This window comes from Hydra vulgaris, chromosome 12 (genome assembly GCF_038396675.1).
Source record: "Hydra vulgaris chromosome 12, alternate assembly HydraT2T_AEP".
Classification (NCBI taxonomy): Eukaryota; Metazoa; Cnidaria; class Hydrozoa; order Anthoathecata; family Hydridae; genus Hydra; species Hydra vulgaris.
In genome coordinates this window covers 61,361,538-61,382,851 of record NC_088931.1, presented here as the reverse complement: position 1 = coordinate 61,382,851, position 21,314 = coordinate 61,361,538, and the positions used below count along the sequence as shown (strand labels likewise).

General features: G+C 26.3%; 1 protein-coding gene across 1 annotated transcript; it reads left to right on the top strand.

Moving 5' to 3' along the window:
- The first annotated feature begins 1,175 nt into the window (after positions 1-1,175).
- LOC100206268 (SPARC) lies at positions 1,176-20,883 on the top strand. The gene is made up of 6 exons (XM_065813978.1): positions 1,176-1,349; positions 9,462-9,657; positions 12,558-12,800; positions 15,483-15,637; positions 19,372-19,552; positions 20,755-20,883. The coding sequence occupies exons 1-6, from the start codon at positions 1,305-1,307 to the stop codon at positions 20,790-20,792; spliced, it is 858 nt and encodes a 285-aa protein (XP_065670050.1). The 5' UTR covers positions 1,176-1,304; the 3' UTR covers positions 20,793-20,883.
- The last annotated feature ends 431 nt before the right edge of the window (positions 20,884-21,314 follow it).

Below are 21,314 nucleotides of genomic sequence, written 5' to 3'. Positions count from 1 at the left end.
ACTCCATTCCAAAATCTTTAGATAGAGTCTATAAAAAAGTTGCTAAACAAAGTATGCAAAAAACTATTGGTCAAATTAAGGAAATCTGGTTTTGTGAGCCCACTTACCAATATCAATCATGTTACGTGTCAGTATATGGTACATGGCAGAATGTCACTGTCACTGCAATAAACTCACGAAAGTGTGTTAACGATCACATCGTGTCAAAGAATTGCAAAAAAAAAAAAAAAAAGAAGCGCGATTTAAAGAACAGTAATAATAACAGTACAAATGATGGTTATAACTAAAAAATTAATTAAAAAACGAAATTTAATTTGTAATCAATAGATTTGATATTACAATACATCATCATATAAAAAGGTGATTAAAAGTAATCCATAAAAAAAATATGGTGATATCATTCTAGAAATGGTGGAGTCCGTAGGTCGTGTCCAGAAGCGCCTTAAGACAAAACTATGAAATCTGGTCAACGAATGTAAAAGAATATTGACGCTCTCATTTGAAGGAAAAACTAGCGCAAGCAAAAAAATTATGTTAATGCAGAAATACTATAGCAAGATTACACCCACCCCGGTCTTTTGTACATACATGCATACATACATACATACACACATACATACATACATACATACATACATACATACATGCATACATACATACATACTTACATACATACATACATACATACATACATGCATACATACATACATACATACATACATACATACATACATACATACATACATACATACATACATACATACATACATACATACATACATACATACATACATACAGAGAGAAAGACAGACAGAAAGACAGACACACACACATACGCATTAATGTACGAAACGGTTTAAAAAGCTATTTTTTATAGCTCGTACTTTTATTTTTTTAAACCGTGTCATAACAATGTTATATTTTTTGTTCATCTTAATAATTTATTAAGTACTTTAAATAATATTAGCTTTACTTAATTTCAACAAACGTACTTTATATTTAATTATTATATAATTAAAATTTTTTTTTTAATCGGTCAATGGTTTATTATGTCTGGTTTTGAATCTATAAAATTCAAATTATTTATTTAAAAATAAATCTTCATTTATTTTAAAACAAAATATTTACCAATTCTTCCCGCTATTCCTAAGCTTTTATTCAATAACAAATGTCATCTAGAAGACTCCCTACAACATCAATAAAACTCGCTCTCTGCTGCTTCCGTCAAACCCAATGTTATTTTTACTTTTGTGTCAATTAAAGCATAAGAGTAGAATAACTTTTTTTTCATCATTAATTAAGTCATGGAGCTTTTCATATGGATCTGTGTTGTTCAATCTATAACTTTGGTGAGTAAATGTTATAGAAAAATAAAGTTATTTATTTAGAAGTAAATTTTCATTTATTTGTGTGTTTGTCCATATATATATATATATATATATATATATATATATATATATATATATATATATATATATATATATATATATATATATATATATATATATATATATATATATATATATATATATATATATATATATATAAACACACAAATAAATGAAAATTTACTTTTTTCTATATATATGTGTGTGTGTGTGTGTGCGTTTATATATATATATATATATATATATATATATATATATATATATATATATATATATATATATATATATATATATATATATATATAGATATAGATATATATAGATATATATATATATATAAATATATATATATATATATGTATATATATATATATATATATATATATATATATATATATGTGTGTATATTAGTAGAAAATCTCTGCTCATTTAACATATATGTATATATATATATATATATATATATATATATATATATATATATATATATATATATATATATATATATATATATATATATATACATAATCAATATATAAATAATATATTGCAATTAAAAAGTTTACAGAAAGACAGAATATATATTCTTTTTATCTGTAAACTTTTTAAAAACTTAACTTTTATTTACTTATTAGAAATAAGCTTTTCCGAAGTAATTTTATTATTGTCATCTGAAGATGAGTTCAGGATTCCAAAACCTTACTAAAGTTACTAAAAAGTGTATTCAAAAACGTTTACACCGTTAACAAAAACATCTTTTAAAAAGCGAACTCGTCACAAAATAAATAGTTTAGTTTTTAACTTTTAGAAAAATATTTACTTAACAAAGATAAAACTGAAAATTCAAAAATAGTTAAAATAAAAATATAACGAAAATCATTAATAACGTTAAAACAGAGGGAGCTAACACAAGCAAATATATAACTAATAATAATATAATAATTAACTGATGCATAATTAACTAATGTATTAATTCTTATTAAATGAAAAAAAAAGTGTTTTATATAATAAAAATATCCATGTTGGTCTTGCGGTCCAGTTGATGACTTGTGGTAAACTTAGAATTTACCACAACTCGCTACACATTTTTAAAAAAAATTTGAAAAACTCACTACACATTTTTAATTGTGTAGTTAGTTTTTCATACTAAGTGGCTGTTTATGAAAAAGTATTTACTTATGAAAAACTTAAAGAAAATGTTGATGTAATGACTATGATGGAAGTATTTAAAAATATTTTTTAATGTACAAAGTAAATGAGACTGGCTATTATAAACAAAACCGTGTAAATATGCCAACTCTACTTTTTTAAATAAACCACTTATATATAAATAATTATGTTTTTACTTATTAATTTTCAGATTTTTTGTTTTGCATGTAATTTATTCGATTTGTAAAGTTTACAAACTAACATTACCATGTTAAACTGCCCCGAGAAATATTGGCTAACAAATTGTTAGCAACATTTTCGACAAATAAGTAATTTTATCACTTGGGTTGTCATCTCAATCACGTAGTATATTCGCCAGTGGTGTCGCAGTAGAGCGCTCGCTTTGTAAACTAAAAGTGTTGAGTTAGATACTTAACTAAGCGCTAACTCATAACGTAGTTAGAGGTAACTTTAGATAAGATACCATATTAAAGCTATGATATGTAGTTATGGACATGTTGTAATGATACAGTCATACAAACAGTCATAGTACTTATAAGTTACAAGTTATAATTATATGTCATCCGCAGTCCTATAAATTATCATTAAATTATATTACTGGTTTTCAGAAGATCGAGAATAGAGGAGGCGATAAAATAACCATTTGAGTCAGGAAAGGAATAACAATGTAGGAGAAATTCAATTAAAAACAGAAGAAAAATAAGATGTTCTAATGATAGGCACTGCGTTATTATAGTTAAAGAAGGTTCATAAGAATAGAGCGATAGTATTTTATCAGCTACTGATGCAAAAAGGATATATTTCTAAGAGACTTTTTTGATCAGCATCAAAACCAAACATCTGCCATAACACCAATGCAGGTGGCATACTATTAAAGAGACATTGAATTTTACAACTTTTGTATAGTTAATTTAAAAGGATTGGGGCAAAAATTTTGTTACATTGTCTTCTAAACAATAACTTCAAAATGCACAAGATTTAAAGATTGTTCAGTGATTGATGCGTCTCTCGAAATAAAATAATATTGTAACACGTACTATTATGTACTTTATGCAAACTCAAACAACATGCAATACAGAAATTCAAATGCAATTTTCAAACTTTTGGGAACTTTTTTTTACTCGCAGCTAGAGTTTTTGGTAAGGTACAAAATTTGTTGATAAATAAGCTATGTTATTGAAAGAAAAAAAGAAAAAGACACAGTAATTTATAAAAAACTGCAACAACATTTATAAAAAACTGTACATAATAAGATTGGGAACTCAAATACTCTAAAAATTTCAAACAATTCTACAAGAATTCTACAAGAAACAAAGCAATATAAAGAAGGTTTTCTTCCTCGTTAGCAAAGTTAATAAAAAACATTTAGTCAGAATTACAGCAATGGAGAACTTTCTTTATGAATGTAATGAACCATACAAAACTTAAACAAAAAGTCATACACCATTAATACATTTAAAAAAATGCAAGCACAAAAATTGCTTTTGAGCTGATCACAATATTGAAGAAAAAATATGGTGTAGACAAATTAATACAGCCTGTTTTGGGAACTGACAAGAGCTGAATGACAGCCATTTTAACGGGAACAAAGAAGTTCTTTTCGATACTTCCACCATTGCAAAAAGAAATTTTGATAGAAATAAGAACAAGTATGATTGAATGGATGAAGAAAAATATAAATTTTATTCAGTAGAACCAGTTTTGCCCTTTGACATTTATGTAATTCATTAACATTTTTATAATTATAAATGTCTGCGTTGTAGAGATGTACTTTTTATTTTTGTTTTTATATAAACTTAAATTTTATTTTAAAAGTAGAATTATTTTTTATTGTTGTTGTTATTAAGGTGTTCCTAAAAGACCTTTCAATCTTATCACAAAGCCCAGCGGAAGAGCATTTAACTAGAAAGTTCACTTTAAATGGGAGTGCATTAGTATCGAACATGTGCTGAGTTATTATTCTAAACTATTTATTTGAGTTTCTGCCAGGTATCTGCTCGGATTTCGGGACCAAGCTGGGTACTTGGTAGAGATACATGAAAATTTTTTTAAGAATATCTTCTGCATTCGTTTCCTGTATACTTATGTAAATATACGGAAAACGAATGCAGAAACTTAAAGGTTAAAGAGGTGTACCAAGTAGAGTAATTTGCGTAAATAGGGGAAGGGGGAGGGTCCAACAAATGTGTGTACGCAAACGCAAAAAATTGAGGTGGCAGTTCACGTTCACTTGCCCATTCATAAAAGGTAAACGCCGCTTACGTTCATGGCCTGTTAAGGTTATAAAGGTTGAACAACGCAAAAAAAGATCACATTCGCGTGCGTGAATGGAGTTGGAGGAGGGGGTTAGCCCCTTAAGTGTAGAGTTTTTTGCGTACATAATATATGGATGGCCCCTAATTCAATGTTATCTGCAAATTCATTGTTAGCCTGAATGATTGTATAAAAGTTTATTATTTTGCCGTTCCGCACAACGCTTTTGTTATTGTTATTAATTATTATTATTTAAACTCAATAAAAGTTGAAAAACTTTGCCTTTATAATTACAATCACTATATAATATATATATATATATATATATATATATATATATATATATATATATTTGTTATTTAGTGTTCTTTTATTTCCGGTTCCTCTTCCACTGCTTGAGTAGTATATGCCTAAGGCATAAAACTTTGGATATATTAGGAGCCATCTATGTTAAATATGTTAGCCCCTATTATATCGAAGACTTTACTTCCTTGTCGGTTTGCCGCTTTTTTAACAACAAGGTTTGAGTCACCGTTCATTTTAAGCATGTTAGCCATCAATGGATGACATAATCCCGACAACGCCAACTTGACTATTATTGTTGCATGAACATTTCTTCTTTCCCCCAAGGTGTACAGCTTTAGTTCGTCCAAAAGGAAAGCCGAATGAGTGTTCATAGGTTTATGACAGATAATTCGGGCACACTGCTTTTGTATTACGTCAAGCCTCTTTAGTTGCGCCTTGGATTGACCAAGGTATACTATGCTGGCATATTCTAACTGACTCCGTATAAGTCCTTTATACGCTATATTTAAAAGTTCCCTCGGAAGCCTGGCAGATGCTTTTGCTAACATTCCCATACTAGAGTGGCATTTTTTCATGGTTGTATCAATTTATTCTTTGAATTGGATATGTTGATCTATAGTGACCCCTAATAGCTTAACTTGAGTTACTGGTTGAATCTCAATATTTCCAATTTTAATGTGTAAATTCTGTTTTAATGTGTAAAATCTGGAAGTTTTTTTCTCGGTGATTTGAACGCCATCAGTTGCATTTTACCTGAGTTAATAGTGGAACCATAATCAACACAGAACTTATTTGTATCTCCAAACGCTTTGATTAATTTCTAAGCGACAACTTGCAGTGAGCTGTCTGCAGCTGATAAGTTAGTGTCATTGGCAAATAAATAAGATTCAGTTGTTAATGATTGTGGAAGATCTCTTATGTAGATTTTGAAAATTCAGGTTTAAGACCTTGAGGTACGCCTCTTTTTATCGGCTTCCATTGGGTAATCTTATATCCGTTTTTCACCCTCTGAACCCTTCCTTCTCGGTAATTTTGAAATAGTTTACCAGCTTTTTGACTTAGTCCCATTTTAGCAAGCCCATTTAGTAGATTTTAATGTGGAGTACTATCAAATGCTTTTGTTAAGTCTATTAATAGGGTGCCCACAAGATTTCGTTCATTTAACGAGCTATACCAGAGTTAGTTGCTATTATTAATGTAGTTTCAATGTTGGAATTCTTCCTGAATCCAAATTGCTGGATTGATATTTATTTTTAGCTTCACTATATTATTTTATTAGCTTCACTATATTAGCTATACTATACAGTTGTCTGCATATTACTTATCGTAAACACTTGAAAGTAATGGTAAAACTGAGATAGGGCAATAGTTTTCAGGATCAGATTTTCTACCTTTTCCCTTCAATATTGTTGTAATATTGGCTTTTTTCCAGATTTCAGGAAATACACCCTCATCTATAGATTTGTTTAGAATGATGGTTAGATTTGTTGCTAGAGAATTGGTCAATCGTTTGATTAAATAAGCTGAGAGTCCATCATGTCCAGCTGATGAGTTGTTTTTTAATTGTTTAAGTACGTTCAATACGGATTCTATTTTCACTAACTTAAAACTAAAGCTGTCGATTTGGTCACATCCGTATGGCCATACAAGCGAAGTCCTATATTCGCATTGAACTACTGAAGCTAGATGGTTATTTAGATTGTTTAAAATGATTGTATTTTTATCAAGAGTTTGATTTTTATATATTGATACACATTTTCTTAATATACTTCTAACCATCGAGGGGTTTTGCTTTCGAATGCCTCTTTTCCTTTGTCTATTTCAAACTTCCTTATAAGGCTTCTGATCTGTTTTTTAATAACCTTAAGTTCTTTTTCTTTTTCATCTGTAAACTCTATATGTTTTTTCCTTTTTTTAGCTAAATAATTTCTTCTATTTATCATGACTTTTATTTCTTCGTCAATCCATTGAGGTCTAGTTGTTCGACGTGGAAAGTTTTTAACATGCACAAATTCATCTATTATTATTCTGATTGCATTATACCAACTACATACTAGTTCGTTTGTTGTCATTGATGGCTCAAGTTTAATTAATTTAATTCTCTTATTGAGATCTTTGAAGTTCATATTTTTAAATGATCTTTTAGATACAGGTTTCAGTTTATTTAATATTGAATCTGTTTTTATAAATGCTGATACAAGAAAATGATCACTGGTATAGTTGTTATTTACTTAAGGCATACTAGATTATGATCTATGGCAATTATTTCGAGGCATGTGGAATAGGTATTTGATATTCTGGTGGGTTTAGTATTCTGAATCCTCACTCCAGCTAAGTTAAGTTAACATAATAGTGATTTACCCGGATTTAGGCATGCTTTAATGAGATCAGCATTAAGGTCACCCATTACAATTAAATCTAGCGCTTTAAACATAACTAACTTTTGATATTTTGATATTTTAATATTTTAATAGTTCAGCTTTGAATATTTTGTTTTTAATAGAAAATTACACCTAAAATACTTTTCCCTGATCTGTTTATATTTTTATTTTAAAATTATAACACCATTGTTCTTAGTTTTATTCACAGAACTTTCCTCATCTATGCCAATATTTGTTGGAAATAATAGAATTGCCCTAATGAACATACTTAATTTGGAAGTTAGCACAATACATTAAAAATCCTGTGGGTGCCCATGATTGATTATATGTATCATATATTGACTACGGATTATGCAGTAGACTATACTATAATTATCGGCAATCTTTTAGATTTCGGCATCAAATCGGCAAAATCTTTTAGAGGTCAGCATCAGATTGGCAAAAAAAATTTGATGGCTTTACCATAAAACGTTGAAACAACAAGGTCGGCAATTTTTTGACGAAGTACCGATCTCAAACACTTTGAGGTACTTCGACAATACTTCCGAGGGTTAGACAATACTATAACCTTATTTAATCTAAATTAATTAAAAAAAAAAATTAACTTAAATACGAAAAAAATATTTAAGAAAAAAAAGCGTTTATAGTTCTCTAAATTTGATATATTGGAAATTTTTGTTAAAACTGACATTACTGGATAGAATTGTTCTTAAGAAACCATGGCTGACGACATGGGTTTCGAAGTGGGGGAGGGGGCATAATCATTAAATTCTAAAAATGTCCTTTAAAATTTCTTTAAATAAAAAAAGGTCCTTTAGAAAAAAAGTGGGCCTGAAAACTAATTTTTTTTGAAAACATTAAAGTTGAAACTTAAATACATGTTCATTTTTTTCTGTTTGAGTCATGTGTATAAGTCTTTAAGTGAAAAAAAAAAATTATTATAATAGAGAACATATTTTTTTCGATTCTTAATAGATTTCTATTTATTTTAATTAGAGTTATTACATTATGAAAACACTGTTTGTGAATAAGCTTTGTACAGACTATGAAACAAAAAGTATATTCTATTTTATAATATATAAAATAAATTATTTATGTTGCAAGCAGATATATAATAATTTATCACAAAAAATATATTGCTATATTCTTATTTGATATATTTTTAATATAATATATTTCTGTTTTACTTTATTTTATTTGTTAATTTTGTTTAAACTATTTATAAGTTGATAATAAAGATGTAGGCTTATTTATTTTTATAAATAACCTTCATAAATTCTTAATTTGATTAAAACATTTTGCGAATGAAAAAAAATTCCCAATAAATTATTGGTTCATATTGAGTTGATCCATATTGAATCCATGATATTGAATTATGTAAAATGTTTTATGATTCAGTATATTGTAACTAGGATGGAAATTTTTTTAAATAAAAAATGTTGAAATGAGGGTAAAAAATTTAACATTTACCCACATTTAATTAAAACATAAATTTGAACATTTAAATTGAAATACTCAATTCAAAATGTTAAATGTTCAACAATTTGTATTTTAAAATTAGATAAACTTGATTTTGTATTTTAATCTTTTGAAGTAATATAAGCCTTGCATTTTTTAATAATCAGTATATTTTGAATTTTATGTGGGCGAGCATGATAAAGAGAAGCAACCTTAGCAGATGCTAATTAAGCAATTGATTTTATATATAGTATCCATGAAAGGTCAGCAGTGAAGAAATGTCTTCAGTATCTCTTAATTTCCCTAGTTATTCTATGGTCTTGTATAGTATACTTTTAGTCTTTTTTATATCTGTGGGTCTATAGTTCTGTATATTTCAATTGGCCTCACCTTGGTCATTTTTATGTCTCCCTTGGTACCTATTGACAATTTATTATACACTAATTAGCATTAATCATATTTAATGTTAAACTCATGATCATGTTAAACACTGTTTAATTTTTAGCAAAGCTTTGTAGTTAGTTCTGAAGGAGATGAAGAACATGACGATCTTTCAAAAATTCTTGAAAGTGATTATCAACCTGTCAACTATATTAATAATGGTTTTCAATTTCTACCAAACATCAACGAAATGGAAGAAAAGTTTGATGAAATAATGACGCTTAGTGAAATACATCAAATTGATAACCTGGCTCAATTATGTAAGCAATCAATATTCAATGTATTTTATAATGTAAATTAAAAGTAAAGAAACCAAAATACTTTAAAAAACCAAATCCAAATGTCATAGTATATATGGAATATTTAAAAGAAGGAGGTATAAATCCAAACATATATATATATATATATTTATATGTATATATATATATATATACATATCTATATATATATATATATATATATATATATATATATATATATATATATATATATATATATATATATATATATATATATATATATATATATATATATATGCATATATATATATATATATATATATATATATATATATATATATATATATATATATATATATATATATATGTATATATATATATATATATATATATATATATATATATATATATATATATATATATATATATATATATATATATATATATGAAGACCACACTGGAAGAACGATGAGAGTCACACTTTTGCTGTTTTGAGAAAATCAATTTTTAAGATTTAAAGCATCATTATGTAGTTCAATTATTATGTAGTTTAAAAAACTATAACTCCAGACTCCAATCGTTTTTCGATTAGTCACTTCAGGTAGACAAAGTATGAACCCAGGGCTACAATAAAAAGGCAATAACTCAAAAAAATCAAATTTGTAATTCTGATCGTTCTTCCAGTGTGGTCTTCATATATATATATATATATATATATATATATATATATATATATATATATATATATATATATATATATATATATATATATATATATATATATATATATATATATATATATATACATATATATATATATATATATATATATATATATATATATATATATATATATATATATATATATATATATATACTGGTAAACATTTAAAAACTTAAAAAAAAATTTGATTTTGAATTATTTGATAGACTACCTGCCCTAACCAAACCTTCATTCGATGTTTCCCTATCTGACAGTATATATATATATATATATATATATATATATATATATATATATATATATATATATATATATATATATATATATATATATATATATATATATATATATGTATACTGTCAGATAGGGAAATATGGCCACATTTTTATTGTTTTTTTTTTTCTTTCAATAATTTGCTAAATATAAGAGATATAAATTTGTAGATTTTATTTAAAACTTACTCCAACAAGATGCACATTATATGTGAAAATCAGCCATGTAGCTTTAAAACTTTAACCACAACTTATTAATAAAAATCATTTTTAAGAAATCTAAAAATGGGGTAGTTTGGCCACTTGGTCACAAATCACAAAATAGATTATCAAATATAGTTCAAAAAAATTAATAAGAGCTCTAAATTCGTGAACTTTATTCAAGAATTGCAAGATGCACATTATATGTGAAAATCAGCAATGTGGCTTTAAAACTTTAACTTAAGTTTATGAATGAAAATCATTTTTGAAAAGTCAAAATATGGTGTAGTTAGGGCACTTAACAAAAAAATCTAATTTAAACAGCAAAACATTGCAATACATGTTTATGAAATTAAAGGAAGTATGTTTCAAATCCTAAAAATACATTTTTATAATAAAGTTTAAAATATAATTATAAATGCAATAAAATACAAAAATTCATAACATATTGCAAAGGCAAATCAATCTTTATAATGGCATCTGGATGCCTTGTGGGCTCTATAACTTATTTTCTTGGAGCCAGGATTTTTGCTGAGATTAGCCTTATAATAGTTCATTACATTAGACAGACAATGTCCCTGATCAGGTTGTGCAGATTGTTAAAAAAAAAAAGAAAGCTGTTCTTCACCTACAGCTGCACCACTCCTTTAACTGTTCTGACCAATTCTCTATAAAATTAGTTAGTGGTTCCTTTTCAAAAATCCGTCAGCCTAATCTTGCCCAGATAAGTTCACTTTTGTTTGACAAGCATTTAAACTTTTAATGAATTGTCTTAATGCAGCCAGATTCGAAAGCTTTTCTTCCTGCATATAAATTGCTTGTCATTGCTCAATTTTGAACAATGACAAGCTCTTCATCAGCAGGAGCAGCAGCTCAATAAGTTTTCCACATATTATTGGTCTTACCACATAGATAATTTCTAAAACTTTGTTGGTCTCAGACCCTTTTAATCGGAATACCAGCAGTAATAGCCTTTATAGCCTTGTCCACTTGCTCTACGGGAAAGTTACTGTGTGTGTAACCTTCCTTTAATTTTTAAAATGACCTATTTACCCCAGTTACCTTAAGGTTAATGCTTGAAGCTTAAAAATGCACTTACCAAAGTAGCTCCTAGAGGTCTGGTTAAAATTATGGCCATATTGCCCCTCAAATATTTGCTTGGCAATAGTTAGTGTTTTTAAAATCTCAGAACACAAAATTAATGACATGCAAAAAACACTTAACAACAAAATTATTATTATTTTAATTTTTTTGTAACAGATATTAAAATGGTTGTTAGCATTGGGCTATAAAAAGTATGTAGAATTGGACATTGGATCTTTAAAACTTTAGCAGATTTTAGCAAAAAACTGATAAATATGCTAAACTGGCCGTATTACCCCATCTGACGGTATATATATATATATATATATATATATATATATATATATATATATATATATATATATATATATATATATATATATATATAAATCATAATTGCCAAACAAAACTTAAAAAATATCCTTTATTTATTGTTATAAAAAGTTTTTCACTATTCAACAAATACACAATTTATTTTATTAAAAATTTATATTATTTTTATTTTAGGATTATTGTTTTTTATTTATTTACACTTTACAGGAACCTATATTTACACTTTACAGAAACCTAAATTGTATATAATTTAAATGTAAAAAGCAAAAATAAATATTATTTAAATCTTTTGCTTTTTTGTTTATTAGACATTTTAAAACCATGCTTGGCAAAAAGATGCTACAACGGTACTATGTGTGTTGTTATTGATAATGATCTTAAAAAGGATGCATTGAACCGAACTAAATGTGTGTGCCCAACAAAATGTGAAAATGTTGAAAAGCCTGTTTGTTGCAGCAAAGGGGTTACTTACAAAAATAAGTGTGAGGCACACAAGAAAGCATGCAAACTAAATGAACACATTGAAATAGCTTATGAAGGAAACTGTATCGGTAAGCTCTAAGATATTTATTACTAATAGTTTAATGTTTTACATTGTTGGAAATGCAAGTAAGGTGCACATTATTTTTATGCCCATTTATAAAATATTTTTGACCGTAAGTTATTTAATAGATATGTTGAAAAAGTCGAAAAGTTATTTAATAGATATGTTGAGATATTTTAAAGGCTTAGATATTTTAAAGACTTATTTAATAAATATGTTGAGATATTTTAAATTATAGATTTTAAATGATTTTTTGTTTTATGCTTATTAAGCATTTATGTGTTAGGATCGTAATAAATTGCAATTAAATAAATTTATTTATAATAGACCCCTTGTCTTGCCCAATGTTTCTCTTTTCCTAATTGATGGTGTACTTTCTTTTGTTTATTTACATATTTATTACATACACATTGTTGTATTTTTTATATTTTAAAGTATCTTATGTTTTACTTGGAGTAGAGTAACTAATCTGAGATATGCCATAATTAGATCAAGAAGAGTGGAGAAAAACCTAAATGTAGAACGATCTATTTAACCTCAAAATACCTAAAAGGCTTGATGTTTTTTTTTCCAATAAAAATCTGTAAGACCCATTAAATATGTTACCTCTGCATTAAATCTTAATTCATCTCTATCTTTTTTTTATAGGTAATATATCAAGTCATTACAAGATTTAAATTTGTTTCATTTTTTCACCTGGATTTAATTTATAATCTTCATAACTGGTTTATACCATGTTGACAGGCACCTGTCACCCTATGTTGACAGGCACATATCACCCTGTGTTGACAGGCACATGTCACCCATGTTGACAGGCGCATATCACCCTATGTTTTCAAATTTGTTTTTGCATAATTTAGAGAGCTTATGATTACTTGTAAAATCTTGAAGTATCCAACTTCTTAAGGTTGGATGGAAGAACACTTTACTTTGAGTATCCAAATTCTTAAGGTCGGACAGAAAAACACTTTATTATGATAAGGTAGAATGAATGAACACTTATTATTGTAAGATAAAAAATCCATATTTAGAAATGATGAAAATTGAGAAAATAAATTTTTGCTTCAAAAGTACAGTTTGACATTGGGATGCTTGCCTTACATATTGTGTAGGAATCCTTCATAGACCTTATATGTTGCTGTTTTTTTAATCTTATACAATTTATTCATGTTTTATAAGCTTACTCTAAGTAAAACTAAAGATTAGTTGGCAAATCAAATTTCAATCATTTTTTAGTTTAATTGTGAATTTATAATAAAGATGGAAAATTCAACCAGTTTAAATATTTTGGGTCTACTTGTAGTTAAAACTATATTCACGTTAGTTAATACAATATTTGACAAGTTAGTTAATACAATATTTGACAAGTTAGTTAATACAATATTTGACAAGTTAGTTAATACAATATTTGACAAGTTAGTTAATACAATATTTGACAAGTTAGTTAATACAATATTTGACAAGTTAGTTAATACAATATTTGACAAGTTAGTTAATACAATATTTGACAAGTTAGTTAATACAATATTTGACAAGTTAGTTAATACAATATTTGACAAGTTAGTTAATACAATATTTGACAAGTTAGTTAATACAATATTTGACAAGTTAGTTAATACAATATTTGACAACTTTCTTCTTCAATACTCTTTAAGAGTTTTTTTTCTCCTTGTACAAATCTGTTCAAAATTTTTTTTTTTTATAATCACAAATATTCTTAGTAATATTTATATTACTAAGAATAGGTTTATATAAGATTACTTATATAGTTTATTATTTAGTAATTTTATATAAATCTAAGTAAATATCTTTGTTATAAAAAAATAAAATAAAACTCACATAAATAACTGTTTCTTTCAAAGATGCTTTCTTAATTTATCTTTGTGTTTACTTTTTTCCATGCAATTTTTAGCTATAGAAACAATGATGTGCTACTGGTTGGTACTTTTGGTTGTGTTTTTGGTCAAATGTTCAACTTAAATTTTATATTTACTTTTGTTTCAATTTTATGTTTTATTTAATTGTGAGTTTTAGTAATGCTGATCGTTGATCACTGAAATAATTCATGCTTATCATTGATTACTGAGATAAGTCATGCTGATTATTGATTACTGAGATGATTTATGCTGATCATTGATCACTGAGATCAGTAATGTCTTCTTTATTTAATATCTGTTTCTGTTTACTTGATCATAAATGAAAGTGTCAAACTAAATAAAGATGTAAACCTTCTTATTTTAATTATATAATTTAATTTTAAACAAGAAGTAAAAGTTTAAAATAACAAACATGTATTAAATAATTGTGTTTTTTTTTTAATAAGTAAATGTGTTTTTTTCCTTAGTTTTAGTTTTTAATATAAAATATAAAATATTATTTTGATATTAAATATTATATTAGATAAATTTTAAACATCAAAAAGTTAAACTTTCTTGTATTTATTATGTAGCTTACTAAATATTCACTTTTTCATTTGTTTATGAGTCTCCTCTATGCAAAAAATCTATTTAAAATTGAGCTTTTTTAAAAAAAATCTGGCATAACTTTTTAGGAGCTAACACTATATTTTCGGAGCCAACACTATATTTGAGTTGTAAAAACTTAAGATTTTATAGAGTTTTTATGAAATTTAAGAACAAAAAAACCTGATCTTTTAGTTTTAATTTTTATGTACTTTTTTTTAATAAAGCGAAAAATACATGCAGCTTTGATGACTTGAATTCATTTGTTCCCCGTTTTTTGGAGTGGATGAGATCTGTTCGAGAAGAGTATTTATATGGAGACCTAATCGTTAAAACAAACTCTCTGGATTTCGGAAGCAACGAAGGAGAACATGTTGTTGAAGTAAGTTCAAAGAAAAAATCAATTTTTTTCCATGCATGTATGTTTATTTATCTTTTATCAGTTCTGTCAAGCAGCATTGATAAATGGTGTAAATCTTCTTATCTTAACTTTTCTTCTGCAGCAGTTTGTGGCTGTCTCCCAATATATTTTGAACAACAAAATTTTTTTTCTTCTGCTTCCAGTTGCTTCTGCCTTTCAATTGGTGGCTGCAGCCAGAGCATTTTTTCGAAGCAAAATATTATGGAGACTGACACTGATACGGATGTGGAAGCCATTGGTGGCTGCCTCCAATTGAATTTTGGAGGCAAAATGATTTGGAGGTCGCCTCCAGTAGCATCTGCTTCACAAATTGGAGGCAAAAATGTTTGTCTTCCTCTAGCGGATGTATTGAAAAATAATTTTATGTTTGTTTTTAACGAACATAAAGTAACGTTACATAAATTTAACAAACATAAGTTAACGAACAATTTAAATATTAATTAAGAGCAAATTTGACATTAAAGTTTCGTTTTATGTAAATTATTTAGGAAAATTTGACTATTTAATTAAAATAGTAATTTTATCAAATAAATGCAAATCAAATTAAATCAAAAATTTTTTTGGAATAAAGTAGTAGTTTTCATATTAAAAATGATAAAATTGGAAAGTTCATTTATATGCCTCAAAAAGTTGTTTATGCAAAAAAATCATTTTGAGAAAAAAAGTTTATAATAAATAACTAAATTGTCAGTTTATGATCAAAATTTGATACTTTCATTTTACGACCATAATCGTAAAATGAAAGTTTAGTATATTCTTAACTTGAATCATTAGATATTGTAACAATACTTGGAAAATACAACGTTCTTTAATATTAATTAAGAATTAATAAAAATTAATTTATTTTGATGTCAGGTTGAATTTTTCCAATATTAAAAACTTTTATCAAAACTAAACTTGTTTTTTAAAAATAAAATTTTTTGCAACTTTATTGAAAATGAAAAACACACTTTAGTCAAGCCAACTAATATTCTATGAAGATTTTTTAACCTATACAAATTCTGGTGAAGAATAATATTTTTACTACTATCTTTTTAACTAATAATTAATTTTTACTCCCCAGTAAAAATATTTTATATTAAATTTTTATTCACTTATAAAAATCTTGTATTAAATTCTATAATGAGATTTTTACCCCCCTTGTAAAATTGTATTTTGCAACCACATTGTATTTTGTAAATACTATTGACTCAATATTATTGACAAAATACAACCTGATCACAAAAAGATTTTTATAATCAGGTTTGAAACAAGTCACAATCTTTAAAATGTTTAAAAGCAATGACCAAATTTTTTTGCAAATGAAATCATTGATATACTGTATATTGAAAGTCTAAATTATTCAGTTTAAAATATAATGAATAAATTTATACTCTCACTTGCCAAATAAACAGGGGGATCTTAATAAACAGGAAGGTCAGAAATATAACTATAAAATCTTATAAATAGGGGAATCTTAATGAACAAGAGAGTCGGAATATTAAACATTAAAAAAAAAAATAGTCTGCAGTACATTTAAATAGGGAAAACGGAATAAGATATGGGACAACAGTTGGACACCACTTTTAGTGAAAATTTAAAAATTACAGAATCGTTTTTATTGGCATTATCTTTAGATTACCTTTTTAACAGTTTTTAATATGGTTTATGTTAAAACAGCTTTTATATTAGCATTATTTTAGGTCTGATGACAGTCTGAGCTGTTTAGTTCAAAATATGATAAATAGATAAATACTCTCACCTGTATATGGGGGATTCTTAATAAATGAGAGGGTCAGAATTTAAAAAATGAAATGAACAATAAAAACAACAAACATTCAATAAGAAAATTTCTTTAACATTTTGAATGGTTGCAGCAAATAAAATTAACATTAAAAAAAATTAATCAGAAGCAATTCTGCATTAAAGACAATGTAGCTCAAAGTCTACTTAATGAGTTAGCATTACCATTTTTCCTATAATTGCTGTTTATTGAAAATTTATAAAACAAGTCAATGTATACTTATACATTTTTTAAAATTTCAAAATTAGAGAAGTCTTCTGTATGATCTTGCCACACTTTGACACACAGTGCAATGACAAAAAACAGACATACAACCTATATAGCCATAGTCGCAGTATATTGTACATACATTGACTGGCATAAATAGGGATAGGTGTAGTAGAGAAAATGTTTATCGACTGAATATATATATTATAAATAATGCCTTGTAAGCATTTTATAGGTTGCAAACTTAAAAAAAATAAACTGCTGAAACAATTAAAATGTTTATATACTCAATTTAAACCTTTTATAACCGTTTAAACTCAATTTAAACCTTTTTAAGATTTTTAAAATTTTTAAACTTTTAAATGTTTTAAACTTTTTAACATTTTGAACTTTTTAAATGTTTTAATAATTTAACAAATTAGAACAACAACAACAAAAATTCACAATCTATAAAACATTAAAACGTGTTGACTCTTCCTTTAAATGTTTAAAATTTAAAATTTTTAAAAGTCAATACTTTTTAACATTTTATTGGTTGTGAATTTTATCTTTGTTATTGTTGTAATTTGTCAAAACTCTTATGAATATTAAATGATATTATTTTGCAATATCTAATTATTAAAAATAAGAATATAATGCCATTGTAAATACTAAAATGAAAAAAAAAATAGTAATAACGCCATTGTAGATAATAAAATGAATAAAAAAATATATCGCCTTTGTAAATAATAAAATGATTAAAAAATTTAGGATGTTGACTAGTTCAAAAAAACTTTGATCAAAATCTGACAAGTTAATTACTTAAAAATTTTTCTGCCAAAATGTTTTTTTCATTAATGGCATGGAAATAAATTTTACAACTTTTAACTTTTGTTTTGAATATTAAACAATAAATTTATTCAATAGTTATAAAAAAAATGATAAATTTTTTAAAAAGTTAAAACTTTTGCAATAAATCAAATCAAATATTTAACATTTAATATTTAACATTTAAATATATAACATTTGTTCTTAATTAATATTTTAAATGTTCATTAACTTAAAAACAAACATGAAATTTTTTACATCTGCCGACGGGAGGCAAGTATTTCTGCCTCTAACTTGGCAGCTGCAGCCGGCTGGGAGGCAAAAGCCATTGAAGGAAACCTCCAAATCGTTTTGCCTCCAAAATTTGGCCACCAATTGCTTCTGCCTCTCTATTGGCGTCGGTCTCCAAAACATTTTGCCTCAGAAAAAAAAATCTGGCTGCCTCTGCTAATAGAAAGGCGGAAACCACTGGATGTGGAAGAAAGGACATTTTGCTGCTATAAATTTATTGGGAGGCCAGCGTCAACGGCTTCTGCCTCCCTAAAAAGTTAGCCTTTCCGCAAAAAGTTACTCTGCTGTCGTTATATTTCAATTGAATATTTTAAAACATATTGATTTTGAAAATCTACAATTGATAAAGAAAAATTTGTTGACTAAATAATTGACAGAATTGATAAAAAATAACTATGAATGACCTACCATAATTCATATATAATATTTATCATAAACAAAAAGTCCAAAGCAAATATTCCTTTGAATTGTATTTAGCATTTTATTGAAAAAAAGTGTCAAATGATTAGCTAGGTTATTCATTCTGAATCATCTACTAAGTTATTTTTTGTATTATTATTTGAATCATGTAATTTTGATATTTTTTGATTTACTAATCATTTTTTAGTGGATGTTTAAATATTTTGATGAAAGCAAAGATGATATAATAGGTCCAATAGAAATTTCTGATTTGTTAAACAGTCTCATGTCAATGGAACCTTGCATCAAAGATTTTATTAAAGTATGCGATAGTGATGGAAATGATCATATCTTTTTTTCTGAATGGAAAAAATGCTTGCTACCAGGATGTAAGTCAATATAGCAGTTATTTTAAAAACGATTTTTTTTTAGCTTGCTTTAATTTATAATCATAGTTAATAAAGAATAGATAATAAATAAATAAATAATTACTAAATAAGTAATAATAGATAAAAAGTAATTTATTAAAAATAAATTTTTGAAAAATTTAAGAGTAGACTCTTTGAATTTTTCGTGTGTGGAATCCTGAATATGTTTTTCTTAGTCTATCTAAAAATTAGAGGGGTCTACAGTAGATAGTTGAAATGTTTGTTACGAGCCAATGTATCTAACCTTCATGTTTGTGGTTGCTTAAATAGGAATTTATTTCCTTCACGATATTTAAAAATCAACTCTGTTTTTTATTCAGTAGTTCTTCTTATTCAGTAGTTTTTTATTCAGTATTCTTTTTATTCGGTAGTTTTTTATTCAGTAGTTCTGCATTTTTATTAAGTAAAACAGTAAGTTTTTCGTATATACAAAGTAAACATTTTGTATTGTGTTGTAAGCAGGGGCCCTTTTAGAATAGACCAAGTTAACTGAGGTGTTTCTTTGAGTTTTTCTTTAATTTCCCATATATATTTTAAGAGCGTGGTTGCATTTGAAAGTTTTTTATTTTTGAATGGTTGCTTATGATTCGCATATATTCTACACGCCCTCTTATATAAGCATATTTTCCACACTCCCTCTGATAAACCAACGTATGCTTTGGTGGGTGTGTTTGGGGAAAATGTTATGAATTCATAAGTTATATTTGTCGCTCAACAATATTTATTCAACGGGCAGATTTCTTTTGGTTTGCAATTACAAGAGAAATTTCAAGCCATGCTTTATTTTGTTGTGGCTTTTAATAATTTTTGAAATACTGTTTGAGTAGCTGTAGCTAACCTTTGTGATGTTTCGATTAAATAGTTTGTAATGGCTTTGAAGCTGGGAAATGGTTATCTATTTTATGCAGATTTATGTACAGAAAGAGAATTAGAAATTATATTTATACAAAACAGTGATGTCATTTCAACGGTTGTAAATAGCGATTTAACATCGCTAGATCACTATCGTTAACTTGTTGATCAGCGTTTATCTCAACTGAACACCATAGTAAATCAAAAATATTGTGCATAACGGGTGATGTTATTTTCAAATAATATTTTTTGAGCAAAATTTTATTTTCGTAAAATAAATGTTTCCTTACATCGTGTTTTTTTGTTTTTAGCTAATTCGGTGGAGGATACATTTTTTGACAATATTTAAAGTATTTTTTGAGGCATGTATATTTATAATATAGTTTTTTTTAATATTTACTTAAAATAAATTTTTAATAAAATAAGCGATGTAAAAACAATGTTAGTTGTAATTTTTGAAATCTTTCCTTCCTTTTTTATTTACATATAATAGAATTTCCTTTTGTTATTTTTTTTTTTTTATAGCTTCACCAGTTCGTAAATGTATAAATGCCTGGTCTCCTTTTTTTATTTCAGAACCGCGCACTATTTTATGACAGAATTATTTCCTTTAAGCAAATTTTGTACTGTTTTGGTCAGAAAACGAATGTTTCTTCGTGGCGCATTTGTTACAGCAGTGACTTTGAATCTGAAAGATTCATGGTTCCAAGCCTGCTCAGGTGGTTAAGGCCAGTCCAAATTTTTTTTTTCAAAAATTGTTGGTTGAACTAAATACCTAGCAAAAGTTGTCCCAAATAAAAAAAAAATTTATTATCGACAATATGAGGGTTGACGTCGATTGACATTTAACTAAAAGAAAAATATTTTAAAA

Coding starts and splice junctions, on each gene's coding strand:
- LOC100206268 (XM_065813978.1), top strand. CDS start 1,305: ATGGAGCTTTTCATATGGATCTGTGTTGTTCAATCTATAACTTTG. Junction 9,658..12,557: donor TGATAACCTGGCTCAATTAT/GTAAGCAATCAA, acceptor TTTGTTTATTAG/ACATTTTAAAACCATGCTTG. Junction 19,553..20,754: donor AAAATGCTTGCTACCAGGAT/GTAAGTCAATAT, acceptor TTTTGTTTTTAG/CTAATTCGGTGGAGGATACA.